Raw genomic sequence first — 19,203 nt, 5'->3', positions numbered from 1 at the left:
GGTCCTGTGAAAAAATCAATATGTCGTCCAGGTAGACGACGACACATACATATAATAAGTCCCGAAAAATCTCATTGATGAAGCCCTGAAAAACAGCGGGGGCATTACATAGCCCGAAAGGCATTACCAGATATTCGTAATGCCCGTCTCTGGTGTTAAACGCCGTCTTCCATTCGTCACCGGAACGGATTCTGATTAAATTGTAAGCACCACGAAGATCCAACTTAGTAAAAATACGGGCTCCCTTAATGCGGTCAAATAGCTCAGTGATCAACGGAATGGGATACCGGTTCTTGATAGTAATGGCATTGAGTCCACGAAAATCTATACAAGGGCGTAATGATCCATCCTTCTTTTTGACAAAGAAGAACCCAGCTCCAGCGGGCGAGGTGGAAGGTCGAATGAACCCACGCTGGAGGTTCTCCCGTATATATTCAGATGTAGCTTGAGTTTCAGGTAACGAGAGTGGATAGACCCGGCCTCTGGGAGGAGTCTTGCCAGGAAGAAGATCAATCGGACAATCCCAAGAACGATGAGGAGGAAGACGTTCAGACTGAGCTTTATCAAAAACATCGGTAAATGAAGCATATTGAGGAGGGAGTCCCGGTGAAATAGCTGAAATGGAAGCTTGCTGTACCTTGAGAGGAATGACTTGAGAAAGGCAACGATGGTGACATTCAGGCCCCCAAGACGTGACTTGAGGGGTGCGCCAGTCAATCTGGGGAGAGTGACACTGAAGCCATGGAAGGCCTAGGACAATCGGACTTGTCGTAACAGGAAGAATTAAAAACGATATCTCTTCATGATGCAGAGCACCAATCTGAAGGGTTACTGGAGACGTACTCTGGGTGATGAGACCGTTGATGAGACGTGATCCATCGATAGCCGTCACAGTAATGGGAGTTTTTAAGGTAATCATTGGTAGAGACCATTGATTAACTAACGATTTGGAAATAAAATTTCCTGCTGCTCCGGAATCAATCAATGCCTGTGACTCAAAGGTCTTGGTAGCAAAGGAAATAGTCACATCAAAAGCGCAGACTTTAGATTTCATAGACGATGGAGAGGACTCCAGGGACCCTAACTTCACCTCTCCAGAACTAGTTAGGGCCTGGCATTTCCCGATCTCTTAGGGCAGGAGCTGAGGACATGAGTGGAATCAGCACAATAGATACAGAGTCTATTCTTGACTCTTCGTTTCCTCTCCTCAGAAGATAACTTGGAACGTCCAATCTCCATAGGAATCACAGCGGGTGACACTGGACGAAATTGAGGGTTAGAGCGAAAAGGTGCTTTAGCAGAAGTCGTTTTCTCAGCCTCTCTTTCACGAAATCTCATATCAACACGATGGCATAGAGAGATCAAATCTTCAAGTGACGAAGGAAGCTCTTGGGTAGTCAGTGCATCTTTAATTTTATCGGAAAGCCCCTGCCAGAAGGCGGCAACTAGGGCTTCAGTGTTCCACTGAAGTTCAGAGGCTAAGATCCTAAATTGAATGACGTACTGGCCTACAGTATGAGATCCTTGTCGCAGACGGAGGATGCTGGAAGCAGCGGAGGTCACACGACCTGGTTCATCGAACACACTTCGGAATGTAGAAATGAATTTGGCACTATCTTGTAATATTGGATCGTTCCTCTCCCACAGAGGGGAGGCCCAAGCCAGGGCTTGTCCTGAAAACAAAGAGATAAGATAGGCCACTCTGGAACGATGGGTAGAAAAATTTTGAGGTTGGAGCTCAAAATGGACTGAACATTGGTTAAGGAAACCCCTACAAGTTTTGGGGTCTCCATCGTACTTTGACGGAGTAGGCAGGTGAAGCGTGGAAGCTATAGACACCTGGGATGGCAATGGGGAAACAGAGGAAAGCACAGGAGCTTCAGTAGTAGCTGTCACAGTCTGTCCAGATGTTCCTTGGGAGGTTAATGACTGATAACACTGAAGTAACAGCTGTTGGCGGGCATCCTGTTGCTCCACACGGCTAACCAGATGTTGCAGCATCTCTTTGGCGGTAGGTTCCACATCTGGGTCTGTCATGGCCTGATCTTACTGTCACGGGCACTAGGAGTCTTTACCCAGGGATCACCAGATGGTGGGCTTACCAGAGCAATGTAGATGGTAATAGGGTACTCTGGTAGCTGGGTGATCACGGAACATGAAATGATGGCCGATGAGATGCTTAGGAAAGTCTATGACTAACAACACTGGTAATAATGAAGTAATGATACACAAGGAACTGTATGGACAAGGACACGTGAAGGTAGTCAGTGGTCTGCGATAGCAAGTTGTACCACTGCTATAGTGAGGAGGAATGTCCAACAGAAACAAGGAGGTGATGAGAGTCAGCGGTCTGCGGGTAGCAAGTTGTACCGCTGTCTGAGTGAAGGAATGGAATCCAAGTGGAGGTATCCAGGTAGTCAGTGGTCTGCGGTAGCAAGTTGTACCACTGAATATATATGTGAGGAGGTGCACGGGGAAAGACTGCAACACAGGATATACACAGGCACCTTATACACGATCCACAGTAATATGCACAATATAGATATATATATATGTAAATGACTGATCAGGTCTGCAATCTAGAAAGTCTCTTGAAGTAGTCCAGCACAATGATAACACAGTCAATGATGGCAATAGACTCAGCGGATAGCAGACTCCAGAGAGAACCAAACACAGTCCAGCAAGATATGCAATACACAGCACAGTCAATGAGAAGTATGCATACCGTGGTTCAGCAGTAGCAGTCAGATGGGATTGCAGCGGTACCTGAGCGGCTGGAGGCCGACTGGATAGGAAGTCCCTGGATAGGAGAAGCAGCGGTCTAGCAGGTGCAGCGCACAGGTGAGTAGACCGACAGGGACACGAATCCACAGGAGTCAGCAACACGTGGAACTGGACTCATAGGAAACCCAGGAGAATGGAGATGATCCAGCAGAGGGTAGTAGAAGAGATACAAATCCAATGCTGACAGGAGGGTAGAGGCCAGTGGAACACGTGAAGGCGTGGAGAGTGGATCAGCAGGAGATGGACGATAGCGCTGACCACAGCGGCAGGACTCAGCGGCACACGGAGGTAACCAGTAGCAACCACAGGAACCAACAGCGATGGGAAACAGGAGTGCAGCGCAGGGCAGGAGCTGTAGATCACGAAGTGTAGCAGATGGTAATAAAAAGCGGCAGTCTCGAGGAAGTCACAGCAAAGATGAGATGAGAGTGTAGTGCACGGAGGCAGCGGATAGTAATCAGCTGGCAGTCACGATGTTGAACACAGGCGAGTTGCAAGCAGGAGACTGTAGTGCACAGAGGCAGCGGATAGTAGTCAGCTGGCAGTCACGATGTTGAACACAGGCGAGTTGCAAGCAGGAGACTGTAGTGCACAGAGGCAGCGGATAGTAGTCAGCTGGCAGTCACGATGTTGAACACAGGCGAGTTGCAAGCAGGAGACTGTAGTGCACGGAGGCAGCGGATAGAACTCAGCAAACAGACTTGATGAGAAGCAGGTGAGTGAGGTAAAAGCTGGAGTGCACGGAGGCAGCGGATAGCAAAGAGCAAACAGTCACATAGATATAAAATAACGTTGAAGTGGTGTAGAAGACTGTAGTGCACGGAGGCAGCGGATAGGAATCAGCAAACAGTCATGATGATACAGTTGATGGTAGAAGTGGTATGGAACCACAGTAGTAGAAGTGGTTTGGAAACCACAGGAATCAGCAGCACTGAATACACAAGTAATACAGGAACACCTTCAGAGACTCATGAGGAATGAGACTCCAAGATCAGGCAACGTGGTGGTGACCACAGGTGCTTAATATAGGGAGGTTGCCTGATCTGCCAATTAAGTTAAAGGGGTATACACTGAAGTATAGAAAAGGGCTGCGCTTGCGCAGACCCTCAGGATGGTGGACGGCCACGGTTCCTAAATGTCCGGGAAGAGGCACTCACGGTCCGGTGAGTGACAGCTATACATGTATTTCAAAGGCATTACATGGATCACTGTGAACAAGGACATTGCCAAGATCGGGATATCCCCCCAATATTCAGGGGCAGGCTGGGCTGGGGCTCAGGGGGGCATCTGCCCCCTGTACCAGTCGCATAGTAGGTTACCTTGGGCTAGGTCACTGGGCCACCTGCATTTTTTTCCCTTTAAAATAGGATGCAGAGTCAAGTCTTGCTCCCCTGGCTGAAGTTTGCCAGCCCTCCCCTGCCAATATTGATGGCAGGACAAGGAGAAAATCATTAGGGTGCAAATGTAAAAGAGCTGCAGGAATTTCTTCCGGGATCTGTTCACTCCCTGCATGTGACAGCAAACTCTCGTACTCTTCACATCTCTGTACTTTGGGGTAGGATGGCAAGTTGGAAGCCATTGCTCACAAAAAAGAAACATCTAAACCAATCTAAATTTTGGATCAAAATACATTAAATTACCATAAATCATGTGGGAAAGATGTCTTATTGTTGAGACTAAGCTTGAACATTTTGGCCTTATTTCTAAAAGATATGTTTGGTAGAAGGGCAACACAGCTCATCATCCAAAGAATTCCAGACTCACTGTGAAGGATAGTGGTGGAAACATCATGCTTTTTGGCTGTTTCTCTTCAGCGGGAACAGGGGTTATTAATCAAAATTAAATGTATAATGAATAGCTGAAGATGAAATGAGGAATGAAAAGCATACATCCAAGTCAATCAATAATTGTTTTTCACTTGCATTGTGTTGTTTGCAAGGTCACATTGAAGGTGGAAAAAGTCTGACATGGTTTATCTTGATTTTGAATTTACATCGCAAACACCTCCAATTTCAAATAGGGTGTATAGTCTTTTTAAATCCAATATCCATTGCATGCTGATTGGTTGAAGGTGCCTTCACATATTGCATGTTTACCGTATATACTCGTGTATAAGCCGAGTTTTTCAGCACATTTTTTATGCTGAAAAAGCCCCCCTCGGCTTATACACGGGTGAACTTACCTGGTCTCCGTTCCATCAGCTCTTCAGTTCCGCAGTGGAACGCATGTGCGTTCCACCGACAGGAAGTTTAGCACAAATGCCGAACTTCCTGTCATTGGAACACACATGCGTTCCACTGCGGAACTGAAGAGCTGAGGGAACGGAGACCAGGTAAGTTCGTTCTCTCTCCCTCACTCGCTCCCTCCCTCCCTCTCTCCCCCTTCAATATTAAGATAACGTTATTTCCCTATTCTTTGGGGGTGAATTTCAGATATGGCATTTGCTGGGTCTCATAATACATTATTATTCAGGATACCGTACATTATGATGTCTCACAAAGTAGTTGATGGTTTTAATTTATAAAATTCATTTATAAAACAGTTTTTTCAAATTAAATCAATAAAGTAGAGTACCATGCTTACAAATCAGGGGGTGTGGAAATATTAATGCACACATATATAAAGATATTTATTTACAGTGTCCCCCTGCACCCCATTTTGAAATGTGTCAGGGCTTCACTAAAATGGCAAGCTTATATCAGGACCATAAAGCCATATTTATTGAGCAGTTGTGAAAAAATGGCAAACTGTGTATTTTTTTTTTAAATTGATGCTGGGTGTCACACCTACAAGACCACGTTCAAAATCAGTCCTGCTTTTTCTAGATATGCTCCCGAAGCTGGTTGTTTTCATGCCTGCTTTCTGCAAGATAGGGGACAGATACCATGCCAAAAAGATTTAGCTTCGTATCAACTCTGTGTTTCAGGAATAATAGTTCAATAATTTCTTCTGTGTACCAAGAAATATTCTCTGATTCATTTTTAAAGAAAGAAAGGTGCATATGTCCAAAGAACCAGTCAAATTAAAAATACATGAATCATTCAGTAGCTAATCAATCAAAAACACACATGATCTAAAAATGTGTAAAATAAAAATGCATATACAGATGTAAATAAAAAACGTAATAATGAATAAATCTACAAAAATTACCAGTAGCTGCTGCATTTCCCACCCTAGGCTTATACTCGAGTCAATAAATTTTCCCAGTTTTTTGAGGTAAAATTAGGTGCCTCGGCTTATATTCGGGTCGACTTATACTCGAGTATATACGGTACTTATTTTTGGCTGAAAAAAATACATCTGTAAAAGTAATCTGCTCACCTCAAAGTACTGCCTTCTATTCCATTTGGACCACCTACTTACTTAAGTTTCCTCTAAAAATTCTTTGAAAATATTCCTAAATAAAGTAATATATAATCTTTAGCTGTAAAGAATTTTAAATCTCCACCCTGTAAAGTTCATTAGAATACATAGTTTTCTGCAATGAAATCTAAGCATTGCATTTGCTCTTAAATGCAGGTACATTTTTGTAAATAACATGACTATTATGTCCATATCTTCTGAGGTTCTCCTATTATTTTAAGCACAAATTTGCTCATTTTGCAATTGCTTATATTTCAACATTAATCAGTTTAACATTAAAAGAAAATAGAATCATGTCACATAGCAGTCAGGAAGAACTTTAAAACCACAAGATCATATTTGTCAGTGTTTGTAAATGATCCCCAGAGTGTCCCTATCTCAAGAAGGTTAAACAAATACCAAAAACACAAATGTAGTCTGACTATACAGTTATTGAAAGAAAAGATGGAATGTCAATTGAAGCAAAGTAAGACCAAGCACATGAGAGCATTTATGGAATCATGATTTATTTTCTCTGTTTACATACAATGTATATGGAGTATGTGAGTACTCTAATTTGACTTCATGCACTGTGAGTACCATGTGACCAGCATAGTTTCATTAATAGCACTTGCCTTCAGTGCCTTGGAGGGCATACACTGAATCAAGATATATTGACTCAGCCAGCTGACATATGGGACCTGATCAGGGGTAGGCTGGGATGGGGGCCATCTGCCCTCCGGGTCGGTTCCATAGTGGACTACCTTGGGCTAGATCATTGGGCCACTGGCACTTTTCATTTAAAATATTGCTAATAGGCTGCTGAGTTGAGTCTTGCCCCCCAGGTTAAAGCTTGCCAGCCCTCTCCTGGGCCTGATTCATTAAGAGACACAAAATGAATGTAATTTGCATTTGTTTTAAAATGCACGTACATTGGGTATACGTACGTCCATATGCAACTAGGAGCGGATCTGAAGATACCTCTCTTGCACACTCAGCTCTAACAGAAAAAACACTGCAGGATACGTCCAATACATGCGTGGAATATAAAGTCTCAAAAGAACGTACACAAAAAAAAAAATTCAGTGATTGTCACTTGATAATAATATAGTCATTAATTACAATTTTATGATTTATTTTTTTTTTCCATTTTTCCTTAATCCAATACAGTTCTCATGATGTTCTTAATGTCTACAGTACATGAAATACATTTATTCAGTTGCTGTTGATTGCAAACACATCTTCTAGCATATATACACAGTCATTTTACTAGTAATTGGCACTTAAAAAAAATGTATCTTTGAAATGCACAAAGCTTGAATCAGACATTGCTGCATGAGCTCCAGCTTGGCTCACCCTTACTGTACATTGACTATGTGCATATGCCTATTCCCCTCCCAGTTCCACCCCTGAAATCATAAGCTACTCTTAGGGCTATGTGCGCTCAAAGATTAATTGGATTTTGCTGCGATCACTGGGATATGGTTAATTTATGACTATGTATAGAGCAATTTTATGCAAAATACAGCACGCATCAGCATACACATTCCTTAATCAATCAGGCCCATGGTGTGTATATGATTTTTCAACTTGAATATCTCAATTTGGCTTAACTAGAATCCCAGCTAGAATTCCATATCCGCAAAAGTGCTAATTTTGTAAATGCACTAATCTCATATTACCAAGAGCCCTGACTGTACAAGATATTGGTAATAGATATTGCAAAGGTAGGCTTTAATAGGCCTTACCTTCAGGAGGTAAAGCATTTTTTTTGAAGTGTGATATCAAAATCTCTACTCGTGTCTTTAAGAATGGACGTAGTTGTCTACGGGTTTATGTTTAATCACATACATTATCATAAGGGTTGAGAAAAGAGAACAAGTCTAATATTTTGAATATGGTCAACTTAAGTTTAGCTCCTCATATATATGAGACTTGTGTAATTACGAAGAAGAAAGGAATGTGTACTAATAAGAGAACTGATTTCTAAGATATAACTTTTTGGTTTTCTTTCATTGTTTCAATATATAAAGGTGTGTATACTCCATAACTTGCGTGGCAAAATGATGTTAGTGTGAATGTTCTTCAAGGTACATATCCAACTCCTACCCATTTATTCAGGAGATGCTGATTTTTTCTGTCCATTACAAACTATGGCTCAAAAACATAAGACAGACAAAGTATTGCCTTCCTAAAACAGTTCCCATAGAATAAGGGAATCAGCAAGATGTGCATTTCTCCTGGACTCCTAAGGAATATGGCTCAGGATCTTCCTGACATAAGACAGGAAATAAAAATATAGAGAATAAATAGAGACCTCTATCATTTGTTATACTCTTAACTCAGCTGATATTTACCAGCTCCTTATGGCAGGCCTTACCTGTGTGGAGTTTGTATGTTCTCCCCGTGTTTGCGTGGGTTTCCTCTAGATGCTCCGGTTTCCTCCCACACTCCAAATAACATACTGGTAGGTTAATTACCTGCTATCAAAAATTGACCCTAGTCTCTCTGTCTGTGTGTGTATGTTAGGGAATTTAGACTGTAAGCTCCAGTGGGGCAGGGACCGATGTGAGTGAGTTCTCTGTACAGAGCTGCGGAATTAGTGGCGCTATATAACTAAATGATGATGGTGATGATGATGATGATGAGTATTACCCGGGGTTGTTAGAACAAGGTTATATGGCAACGGAGATTACCTAAAGCAGCTACCTAGCAATAGATAAAATCTTCTGAATGCTATTCCAGATGTTTGTCCCAAGAACTGTGATTGGTCTTAAATCTATAATTATAAAAAAAACAAAGGGAAACTACTTGCAAATTTCTGAGAGAAACCGAAGTTTACTGAGATATACTAAACAGACATTTGAAGTAGTTGCTACAGAAGCAGTGACCAATGCTTTTATAAATGAACCACTGCTTCAAGTTTGAAAACAATTGTGCATAATTGTAGTTAGATGGCAGAAAAAAAACAGTTGTACAGTTAGTAATCATAGTTTGGCCTTCAGGAAAAGAAAATGACAAATTCAAGAAATCAAATTAATGACATTGAAATTAAAAAATCTATCAGACGGAAAAAGAGGAAGAGGGCAGTTGAGTGTATGGGTTAGAGGCACAGGTAAGGGATATAGGTAAGTTTTGCTACTGGTTAGTAAATTAAAAAGCATACTTTCCAAATAAACTTCTATGCACTCCAAAAATTTTATATCAATGACTACATCATGGTTCCAGCTGCACAACTATTGCACGTTTGGTCCCCTTAGCCATTAGGACCCTTTAGGTCCTTCTGTTACTTAACATATGCAAGAAAAAGAGATAGATTGTTTTATGGACACATGAGCCTCTAACTCTGTAATTAAATCTTCTGAATTCTCTTCTGTTCCACTTTCATCTGAACCGGTAATTGCTGTTAAATTTTTAGGAAGAGATTTATGCTGCAAATTAAAATTAATGTATTTAATTGTACCTTTCATCTGTCCAGTAAACAAGGCATATTGGCCGTTTTGTTAGACTAACCTATTCCAGCTGTATAACAGTCATTTAAAATACATAAAGAGATTCTTGGAGCTACACAATGTTGTATGTGCTTACAGCATCAAATAAAGTGAGACAAATTCTCATTGCGCAACCTATTAACATGTGGTTGAAGCTTTACACACCATTACCTAAACCCCTAAGTATCTTTTGTCTCCCCAAGATGTGGAAGGTATAAGGCTTGTACTATAGGACCTTCTGAGATAAGGTATAATTATTGGAACAATAGAACCACTATATTCATTGTAAAGAAATCAAGAAGCCAAGAAATTGTTTAAAGTTACCTGCTTTTACTGTTGTCCCAAATCCAGTAACTATTTTATCCTGTATATCACCTAAGTCCATTTATTTCATGGTGGTGACTGGTGTTCAACATTCTTTTCTATAGCTATTCATCCTAACAGTCAATTCCAGTTTGTAATCACCTATCAGGAACCTCGACATGCCCAGACAAGACTTCCATGAAACTAAACAGGAAGCCCCTATCACTTCTCACCTAACTTGAAATAAGACCTAAATTACATTATGTCTCCAGACACCAGCCTCTAGGGAAAAATTTCAGCTCTGCTAACTCAAAGTGCATAATTTAGGACATGACATTTTAGCAGGGTAACACTTCCTCTCTGTTGAAATATTAGAAGATGTTCTTAAGGTTGTAAGGTTCTCAGATGAGATATTTTGGTGGAATGTACCTCTCCCCTGGGACATAAAAGCAGAAGAATCTTTCACATTTATCAAATTGACACAATATTCTGCACCAGCACACATGCTCTGGTCTTTCAGACTGCTCTAAACCATTCATTATTTACTGTCATGGAAAGGAGAGCATTGTTTTGGGAGTAATTACTCAGTTGTATGGAGATGTACATTGTAATATTGCATAGTTCAGTAGATTCAGGTTTCTCACTTTGTCTTAGGGATGTTGCCCATGCTGCGAGTGTTGTGGAATACTCAGCCTCTATGTTCTGTGTTCTCAACTCACTGCAGCTGTGGCAGATGTTCTTATGTTAAAAGCAAAGACACAGTACATGCTCATGCCAGACTGACTACATTTGAAATTCCTTTGCTATCTTATAAAAACAAGACTTTCACCAGGTGTTCAATGTTAAAACCTGCTTCCCTTTTACTTTTACCTACTTAAGGAGAGCCACATGACAGCATGTAAAACAAGTCTCCATGCCACTCATAAATATATAGCAAACACCACACACAAAAAAAATCCTATATTCTATGTAGGGGGGGTTTATTTAAATAATGACAAAAGAAGACTATTTGCAGGACAAACTGTCTGTTCAAATTATGAAGTAATTGAAAGTTTGCCCACTGCTCAGCCCAAGTTTCTAAATGGCCCTCACAAGAGCATGCAAACATTTACTGGGATTATCAGATTTATTTGTTGTATCACATGCTTAGGGGTAACTAGGTTTCTCTAGGGGTAACTAGGTTTCTCTAGGGGTAACTAGGTTTCTATAGGGGTAACTTGGTTTCTCACTTCAGCTGGTTTACAAATCTAATTTAGCAATTTTTTGCTCAATTTACAGATGTGTTATAATTATGTTCTGCTGTTGTTTTTATTAAATGCACTGTACAACTCAATGTGATGTTTACAAAAGAAATGTATTGGCTGACGCCACTGCCAAAACGGCAAGATTATTTTATGACACATCAGGTAATCCAAATTTGAGTTTACTGGATTAGCCACATTCTCTTCTCTTGCTAATTAAATCATGCTGAAGCCTCAGAGTCTGAAACATCTACATGAAGGTCTTATGGGTGTTTTCTGATCACTTGTGGCACTCTTTTGATGGTCATTAAGTGGTGTGGCACATGCAAGCAAATGATAGATGGTTTAATCAGTGAACTGGGATTGGTTTGTCCCAGTACTGTCAGGCGAGCCCAATTTGTCAGATTATTATAACCTCCACCTTGATGATCTTTTGAAAGAAATCTTATTGTAATTGTTTGTAAGTATTAAGGTTCATGTCATGTGTAGAAGCCTCACTGTCAGCAAAATGTTTCTGAAGTTTTCTATTCCAAGATTTGGGGTACGTTTGTTTATGAACTCAGTTTGAAGTGAGAACTCTGAACCTATAATTTATGTTGCAATAAATGCAAGCATTTACATGAATGTGCATGTATATTTCTTATGGTTTTATATTAAGATGCTGTGAAAAGGAGTGCTGTGTGGAAGTGCATCCGCTGTAATAATGGATCACTTGCTATGTTATCCATAACTATTTGTACTGATGAGGTCTCAAGAGATCAGAGAAACATTTAAGTGTACAGTAAATTAATTATGAATAATGAAAACAATGCTATGTTAACACAAGAAGAAGTATAAATATGCACTCGGCAATCCACAAGACTAAAGGTCATATTGTTGTTATTACTACTATACTTGTATGTGACCAGTGAGCCACATTAATTATATATCAACTATATGGCTGTTTGGATCTTTCCCTGGACATGTTTAGAATTATCCTAAACCACAACCAAATAAGTTAGATGCTTCCAGCTCTAATTTTCAGGGTCAGCAAATAGTAGACAAATATCTTAGGAATGTGGTAGAAATTTTGTAGTCAAGGAATAAGGTTGGAAAGATAAAAAAGAGCAAATTTGCAACTTGACGAAACTATGCTGCATTGGAAGGGTCAATACATTTAAAATTAGGATATGGCAAATCCTAGATAAACTGTACATTTTAGAGTAAAATTAAAGCTATCAAGTATTTATGTGCTACATGAATAAGCAGCCAGCATTTTCCTTGTGTGGAAAAAAATTTAATTTATGTGCACCCCTTGCATTGTAGCATGGTTTGTCCAGGTGCTAACTTATTCATTTTTTGCTTTGCTCCTAACTCAGCATCAAGCCCAATGTGGGTAATATTAAATTATCTAGTTAGAGAAGTTATGGCAAATAATATTTTATTATAAGGGATATTTTAGGCATTGTCTCAGCTGAAGTATTCATTATACTAGTTATAAATAATAGACAAGAAAGTATAAAAATAAAAACCTCCCATCCACTGCCAAAATAAGCAATATTAGAATGGTGCCCATGGGCCTGTCTAATCTATCTTTTTTGACTAATGTACCTATTTAATTACCTGACAAAAATGTCCATAAAGGTCCATAAACATACAGCCAAAGGTTGGTTTCACTGCAATTTTAATTCTAAATGAAATAATGGAAATAGATTTTTTTCATGGGTAAAGTATATAAACAGTATATTATCTATTCAACTCAATGTTTAAATAATGTACCTTCTTAATAAATTGCATTACAACAAAATTTTAGGTCTGCTGAATATTAAATATTATTTTGAAACAATATTATAAAACATAAGCATATGAATACTTGTATAAATAATTGTGAAATTAATTTTTTTTCAATGTTCGAGATTGAAAAGGGTAAAAGTATCTTTCCTTTTGGTGAGCATTTTAGAATATACCTTATTCATGTCAGAGAAGTGTACATGCATAGTGAATACAACTTCTCTGCTTTATTTTTCTCCCTCTCCATTTTAGTCCCTGCACCAAGAAGTGAGATTGGATTTAATAAACCCATAGATTGACCTAAATAACACAATCACAAACCCTGTACCCATCCCAGCTGACCCTAATCCCACGTGAAAATGTGGTCATAGAAAGAGGCAACTTGCTTTTAAACAGTGTGTCTGTGACATATTTTCTTTCATGTAAAAATAAAATAAAATATATAAGTGGACATAAAGTAAGTATACAACAACTTAGTTTGATCAATTTGCAATAATCCTAAAATCTTTATATTTTGTCAAATGCTACTAGCAATGGACTAAAAGAATAACTTGCTGCATACATTTAAATATAAGGATATTAAAAATCAGTTCAGAGGTCTGTCATGTATAAAAGCAGAGATATAAAACATACAGACATATTGACCCCTCTAACAAAGGACTTTTGGAAATTATAATGTTAACTGGACTTGTTCAGAAAAATCCATTGTATGGGGTTACATTTAACTGGAGATTAGCAAGTACAACTTCTCATTAGAATCAGCATTTCTAGCTTTAATTTCCAGTTTACAAATCTTATAAGTAACATTGGAAATAGGCTTATAATAACATTAGTGTTAATTTTCTATTACATACTCTAGTATAAACTTACATTGCATGATATGGCAATGTTTATGAAAGTAAAAATGGAGTAGACCTAAGTGTCTCACGTTACAGCTACAGTCCATTCATTTTAATGCAACCAGTATGACAATGATTTCTGTCATCAAAGCTTGTTGGTAAACCAGGTGCTCTAAATGCTTCAATGAAAACTGCTCCATCCAGCAAAACAAAATCTTAACATCATTCTACATAAATAGATTTATCACTAACTATTTTTATAGCAAGAGGAAGAAAATCATAGAAAAAAAAATAACTTCTCTAACCACGTCCATTAAGGTTCATGGATGTAACAATATTCACTACAGATAGCAAAATGCCTTAGAGCAGCCCTTAAGAATTTAGAGCTTTGAACAAAAGTTACAGATCTAATTTAACTGCGAACTGTTCTTGAAGCCCCAAGCATTAACATTAATTTACATCAAAGTCTGAACTTTAATTAACTAAGCTATATACCATGGGATGTATATGTTCAATGATATATATGCATTGCTGAAAGCATAGAGTCGTTGAGCTTTTCTTTCTTAAAACATGGAGCACAGAAGCCTAAACCTTCGTAGATCTAATCACAGTTTTTGGATTATACTTTAAAATTCCAGACATGTTCTCAATTGACATTTGACCTTTTTGAATTACCTACCAGAATTTCATCATTGGCAGCACACTGTGGGATTTTTGTGATTATGGGGCTGAAAATGTTTAGAGAGAGACACTTACATTTTGAACAGATTAGCAGTTAAACATCAGAGTAGATGCATTTTCCTTAATCCTTCAATAGCACTTTTTGAAGTTTGTTGTCAGTTCAACACAGTTATTTCTTGGTACAAGTACAGTGTCAGGAAAATCTAAATCAACATTTTTAAATTAGCTCTGTCACAATAATAACATCCAACATGGCCATACACAAGAGTCACATAACAATCACTTATATTTGCAAAATATTAGTAATGTACTTACCTAGAATTCCTAGTCTGTAGTTAACTGTAATAACAATGACATTTCCATGACTTGCAAGTATACTTCCATCAATCATGTTTCCAGTACCTTCCATGTAGGACCCTCCATGGATGTAAACCATAACTGGTTTTTTATTGTTTGGATCGTGTATATCTAAAATAAAATATAAGTAAGAAACACATAATAGAATTTAACAAGGCAATACATATTTTTCTATTTAATTTGGTCCAAATGTCCTAAAATAATGAATATACAGTATTTGTATTAAGTTAAATATATGCAATACAAAATGTGTATGGCAAACTTATTTTGTAACACAAAATAAAGATGTAAAATAATTGAATAATAGATGAAGCCATGGTTAAACAGATATATACCATTTTTTTCCCAATCAAGTTTGAGAATTCTTATATCATCCAATCAAATGCAAGTTGTTTAGAAATACAAATTTGTAACATTAAAGCAACATAACTGATTGTGCTTCCCCGTCATATAAATCCAGTGTCATTACATTATATTTGCTGTCAGTAGTTGCATAAGCTGCAAAATGTTTTTGCAGAACATGCAGATATACCAAATACGTCTTTATTAAATACACATTTCATATATATATAGACTCCAGTGTCTTAGCTGTATTCCTTATTTCCTCTGACAAGCCATGTTTTGAGGATTTCCTTAATCATTTCCTTAATCATGCATAGGGACATTAATCCATTTGACTCTGTTCTTAAAAAGGAGAATCCTTAAAATACGACATGCCAGAACTAATTGTGGAGTTAAGAAATCTTGATCAAGACTTACTGAAAGGGACAAATATAGTTATTTATAAAGTTAATATTTGGCCATAAGGGACATTTTTGAAAACGAATGCAAAGGAAAAAGTTAGTATTACCTATAGCAACCACTCATATTTGCTTTCATTTTCAAAAAATTACTAAAGAAAGGACAGTTATAAATTGATTGTTTGTCTTGTCTTCATCAATGTTCCCTACTTTACAATGTCGGCTACAGTTTTAACTTCACAGTTGCAATTAAGAACAGCTGCTAACCATTGACATTTAAAAAAGTGTAAAGGACTAACTCATTAACAAAGCTCTCACAACCTTTGTAAACCACCCCAGATAAAACACAGCTAATTTAACACACAGTGGTGTCATTAACTAATTTAAAAATGCACACACTCATAAAATGTTATTTTGTTCATTTTCTATCACATACACACAATGGAGCACACTTCCATTCCATCTGTGTATATGCAGAGATTTAACTTGAGAGTCCACAAATCTTTTGCATGGGTCTCTAATATCTAGGTCTACAAGCAAAATAATCACATCAAATTATTGCCTACTTTTACATTTCAATTTTCACATCACTAATTTGAACTGTTCATTTTTTTCTCCTAAAATTCTGCTTATGTTATCTTTATCTATGTCTTACATTACCCATGATAATGAATGGAAAATTAATGTACTTCCACTATAATGGGTGCCCAGGGTATGAGGGGTTCCATTGAAAGTAATGGCCAAGATCTCTTTAAAACAAACACTCTAGAAAAATGGCAAATTTTGATGGCTAAAAAAAAAATCTCAATGTACTGTCCGTAAATGGAGAATGCCTCTAAATATGTACACTACCTAAACCTTGGAGTTTATTAGAATATTTTGCATGCACAATGACATCTCATTTCTGCATTTATGTACTAAATCAGATACATTATTATGCATAATTCTTATTCTTCTAAAACAGGTACAACAGCACACAAACAAAATAATAATTAAGAAAACAAGAAAAAAATGTTTTGCATCACATATTAACATTACTATGCATTTATAAATCAACCCATTCATACAAAAGGTGGTTCTTGAATGATGTTTTAAAAAATTGAGGGACTAAAATACTTGAAAACATTCAGTGGTTTGAAGATGTATCATAAAAAAGTAATAACACTCAAAATAAGATGTAAGGAAAATGCTATCGGTATTCACATCCTTAATATAAAATGTGCATAAGTAAAGGACAAACATTAGGGATGTTTTTGCTTACATATTCAAAATTATAGTCTGTCAAAAAAGATAAATTCACTTGTCCTGCATTTTTCTTTGCTGCTCTAGTATTAAAGCATACAACACATTAGCACTAGAGTAGAAATGGAAAAAAATGATTTCTTAATGCAATACCAAGAAAAAATAGTTATGTTAGTGACATATTAAATATGTATCTCATTCCATTTATATAGGAAATTATAATAGCTGTTCTTAAAACCTTACAGTGTTAACATATTTTAAAGACTTATTGACTACACATTTCATTGGAATTCCAGTAGAATTAAGATGTTCCAAACTCTTCCAATCAGCAAAAATATTCCATGGCTCTACATTGTTGCAAAATTGTATCCCAAAGTAGGTTTAAATTAAATGTGGAGCAAAGCATTTTGAGATTTACATAATTTTTAAAGCTTTTCAACTACTGGCAATTCCTCTCTCATTATACAAAACATTTGACTTATCAAGTTGGTTTTGAGAAAATAAATGAGCTTTTCATTTAATGTGCATTTTAACTGGATTGATTAAATAGACATAGGTCAATATTTTCTATAAATAAATAATGAAACAAGCCCATAAAGAGCAAAAACATAATTAGTGCAATAATAATGGCAGATATACAATACACTGTAGTTAAAAAGTAGCACTACTTTACCGAGCATTCATTTTAAAATCTTAGTTAACTTCATGAATTCAAGACTTGTGTATAGGTTCAGTACAGGAAGAAATTTGTAGGCATCATTGAGTAATATGGAAAATACCCATATTAATATCTGATACATTTATTTATATATTTCTTGTTACATAGCAAAGCAGACTGGTTTGACTTTTAAAGAGATCCATAAACATCTGTTTTACAAAATATTGTAATAACTCCATTTTCAGGGTAACCTGCAAGTGTATGAAATTTACCTCTGTTCCACAAATTCTAAATAGGCTGTACCAGTGGTTGAAGTGAAAATTGATAAGTGGCTGTATGAAAATTTAGAAGTGGTGATATGAAAAATGTAGTGTTAATGAAAGTGACTGAAATTTGATAGATTTACAATGAAGGTAGCGATATGGCATACCACATACCATATTTATTTATTATTTTTAATAAATGTATATGGTGTCAATGAGGGTGGTTACTGTGTTTATTGTGGGTTTTTTATTTTTATTAAATGTATGTGGTATTTACCAGGGTGTTGTGGTTTTTTTAACATTTTTTTTTGTGGAACTACAGGTCCCAGCCAGCCAGGGATGTCAGGGCATGTTGGCACTTGTGGTTCTCCAAGTGCCAACATGCCCTGGCTGCCGTGGGTATGCTGGTGATTGTAGTTATACAAGCAGCAGCATGGCCACACTATTTTGGGCCACCTGGCTGGCTGGGACTTGTAGTTCCACAAAACAAAATGGCGTCTGTTTGTTATTTTTACACTTTATCACCAGTATTACCCTACTACCCACAGCAGGGGTAGTAGGAAGAGCCCTAGCTATCAGCACTGGGCTGGGGGTCTCTAGGGGGGGCCCGCTCGTTTTTTTTGTGGACCCCACTCCCTAGGGATTCCAGCCCAGGGCTGAACAGTCTAGGGTTGGTTAGTCATTATGGCAGGGGGACCCCTGCCGCGTGTCCCACTGCTATAGTGCCGCCAACCCTGGCTGGTTTGCCTAGTGCTGGTTAAGTGAAAATCGGGGGGACCCCACAAATTTTTTTCCCTGATCTTCACGGAACCAGCAGTAGTCAGGCATCACTAGGGTTAAGCTGGAATAGAGGAGGGACCCCCCGCTTTTTTTTCTTTAAACTTTCATCTATTCTTTACAGTTTTAACACTGCCAGGCAGTGTAACAGTGATGTCTTTCTACAACACGCTGCTATCATTGTATCTGGCATGTTTTCAAGCAAACTCTCCTGAGTTTGCTTTCTCACAGCTTCATACATTGGAGACTTGTATAGCTGCAGGGTCAAACAGTCGGGAGTTTGATCTCTGGCGATTTTGCAAATAGCGATTTTGACAGAAGCACAACTCTGGCGATTTTGCATGAAATCTCAGCTTCATACATCGGCTAGTTTCAACTCTCCCGAGAAAATTGCTGGATTTGCAAAATCGCACCTTGATACATTTACCCCTTTATCTAACTGACATTTCGATCAAGCTGAATTTGTGGGTCCCATTTTCTGGTCTGCTCTGGTCTACCCTGTTCCTAGGCCTAGCATATTATAGGATGCCACTAAAGTGTAAGATGGAAACATAGTCTAAGGATGCTTTTAATTTGGTTAGTCTGACATTATAAAATATTTTTTTAATAAATCATGTGAAGATTTAAAGTCACTTTGGTTTTGAAGTTGAACTTCTATGCTTGCTACTAATTATATATTTTTTTAAAAAAGCAATAATACAATGTTTGTAAAAGG

The 19,203-nt window shown here is 37.8% G+C and overlaps 1 protein-coding gene across 3 annotated transcripts in view; it reads right to left on the bottom strand.

Annotated features, from left to right (window-relative positions):
* NLGN4X (neuroligin 4 X-linked) overlaps positions 1-19,203 on the bottom strand; it is a 285,144-nt gene that overhangs the window by 86,127 nt on the left and 179,814 nt on the right. For all 3 annotated transcript variants that reach the window (XM_075196474.1, XM_075196475.1, XM_075196476.1), the window contains one exon: positions 14,767-14,919. In XM_075196474.1, the coding sequence (XP_075052575.1) occupies positions 14,767-14,919 (153 nt within the window). The remainder of the gene's footprint in view (positions 1-14,766; positions 14,920-19,203) is intronic.

Source organism: Mixophyes fleayi, chromosome 2, assembly GCF_038048845.1.
Source record: "Mixophyes fleayi isolate aMixFle1 chromosome 2, aMixFle1.hap1, whole genome shotgun sequence".
Lineage (NCBI taxonomy): Eukaryota > Metazoa > Chordata > Amphibia > Anura > Limnodynastidae > Mixophyes > Mixophyes fleayi.
The sequence above is the reverse complement of the archived record's forward strand: the minus strand, read 5'-3'. Positions and strand labels throughout refer to the sequence as shown.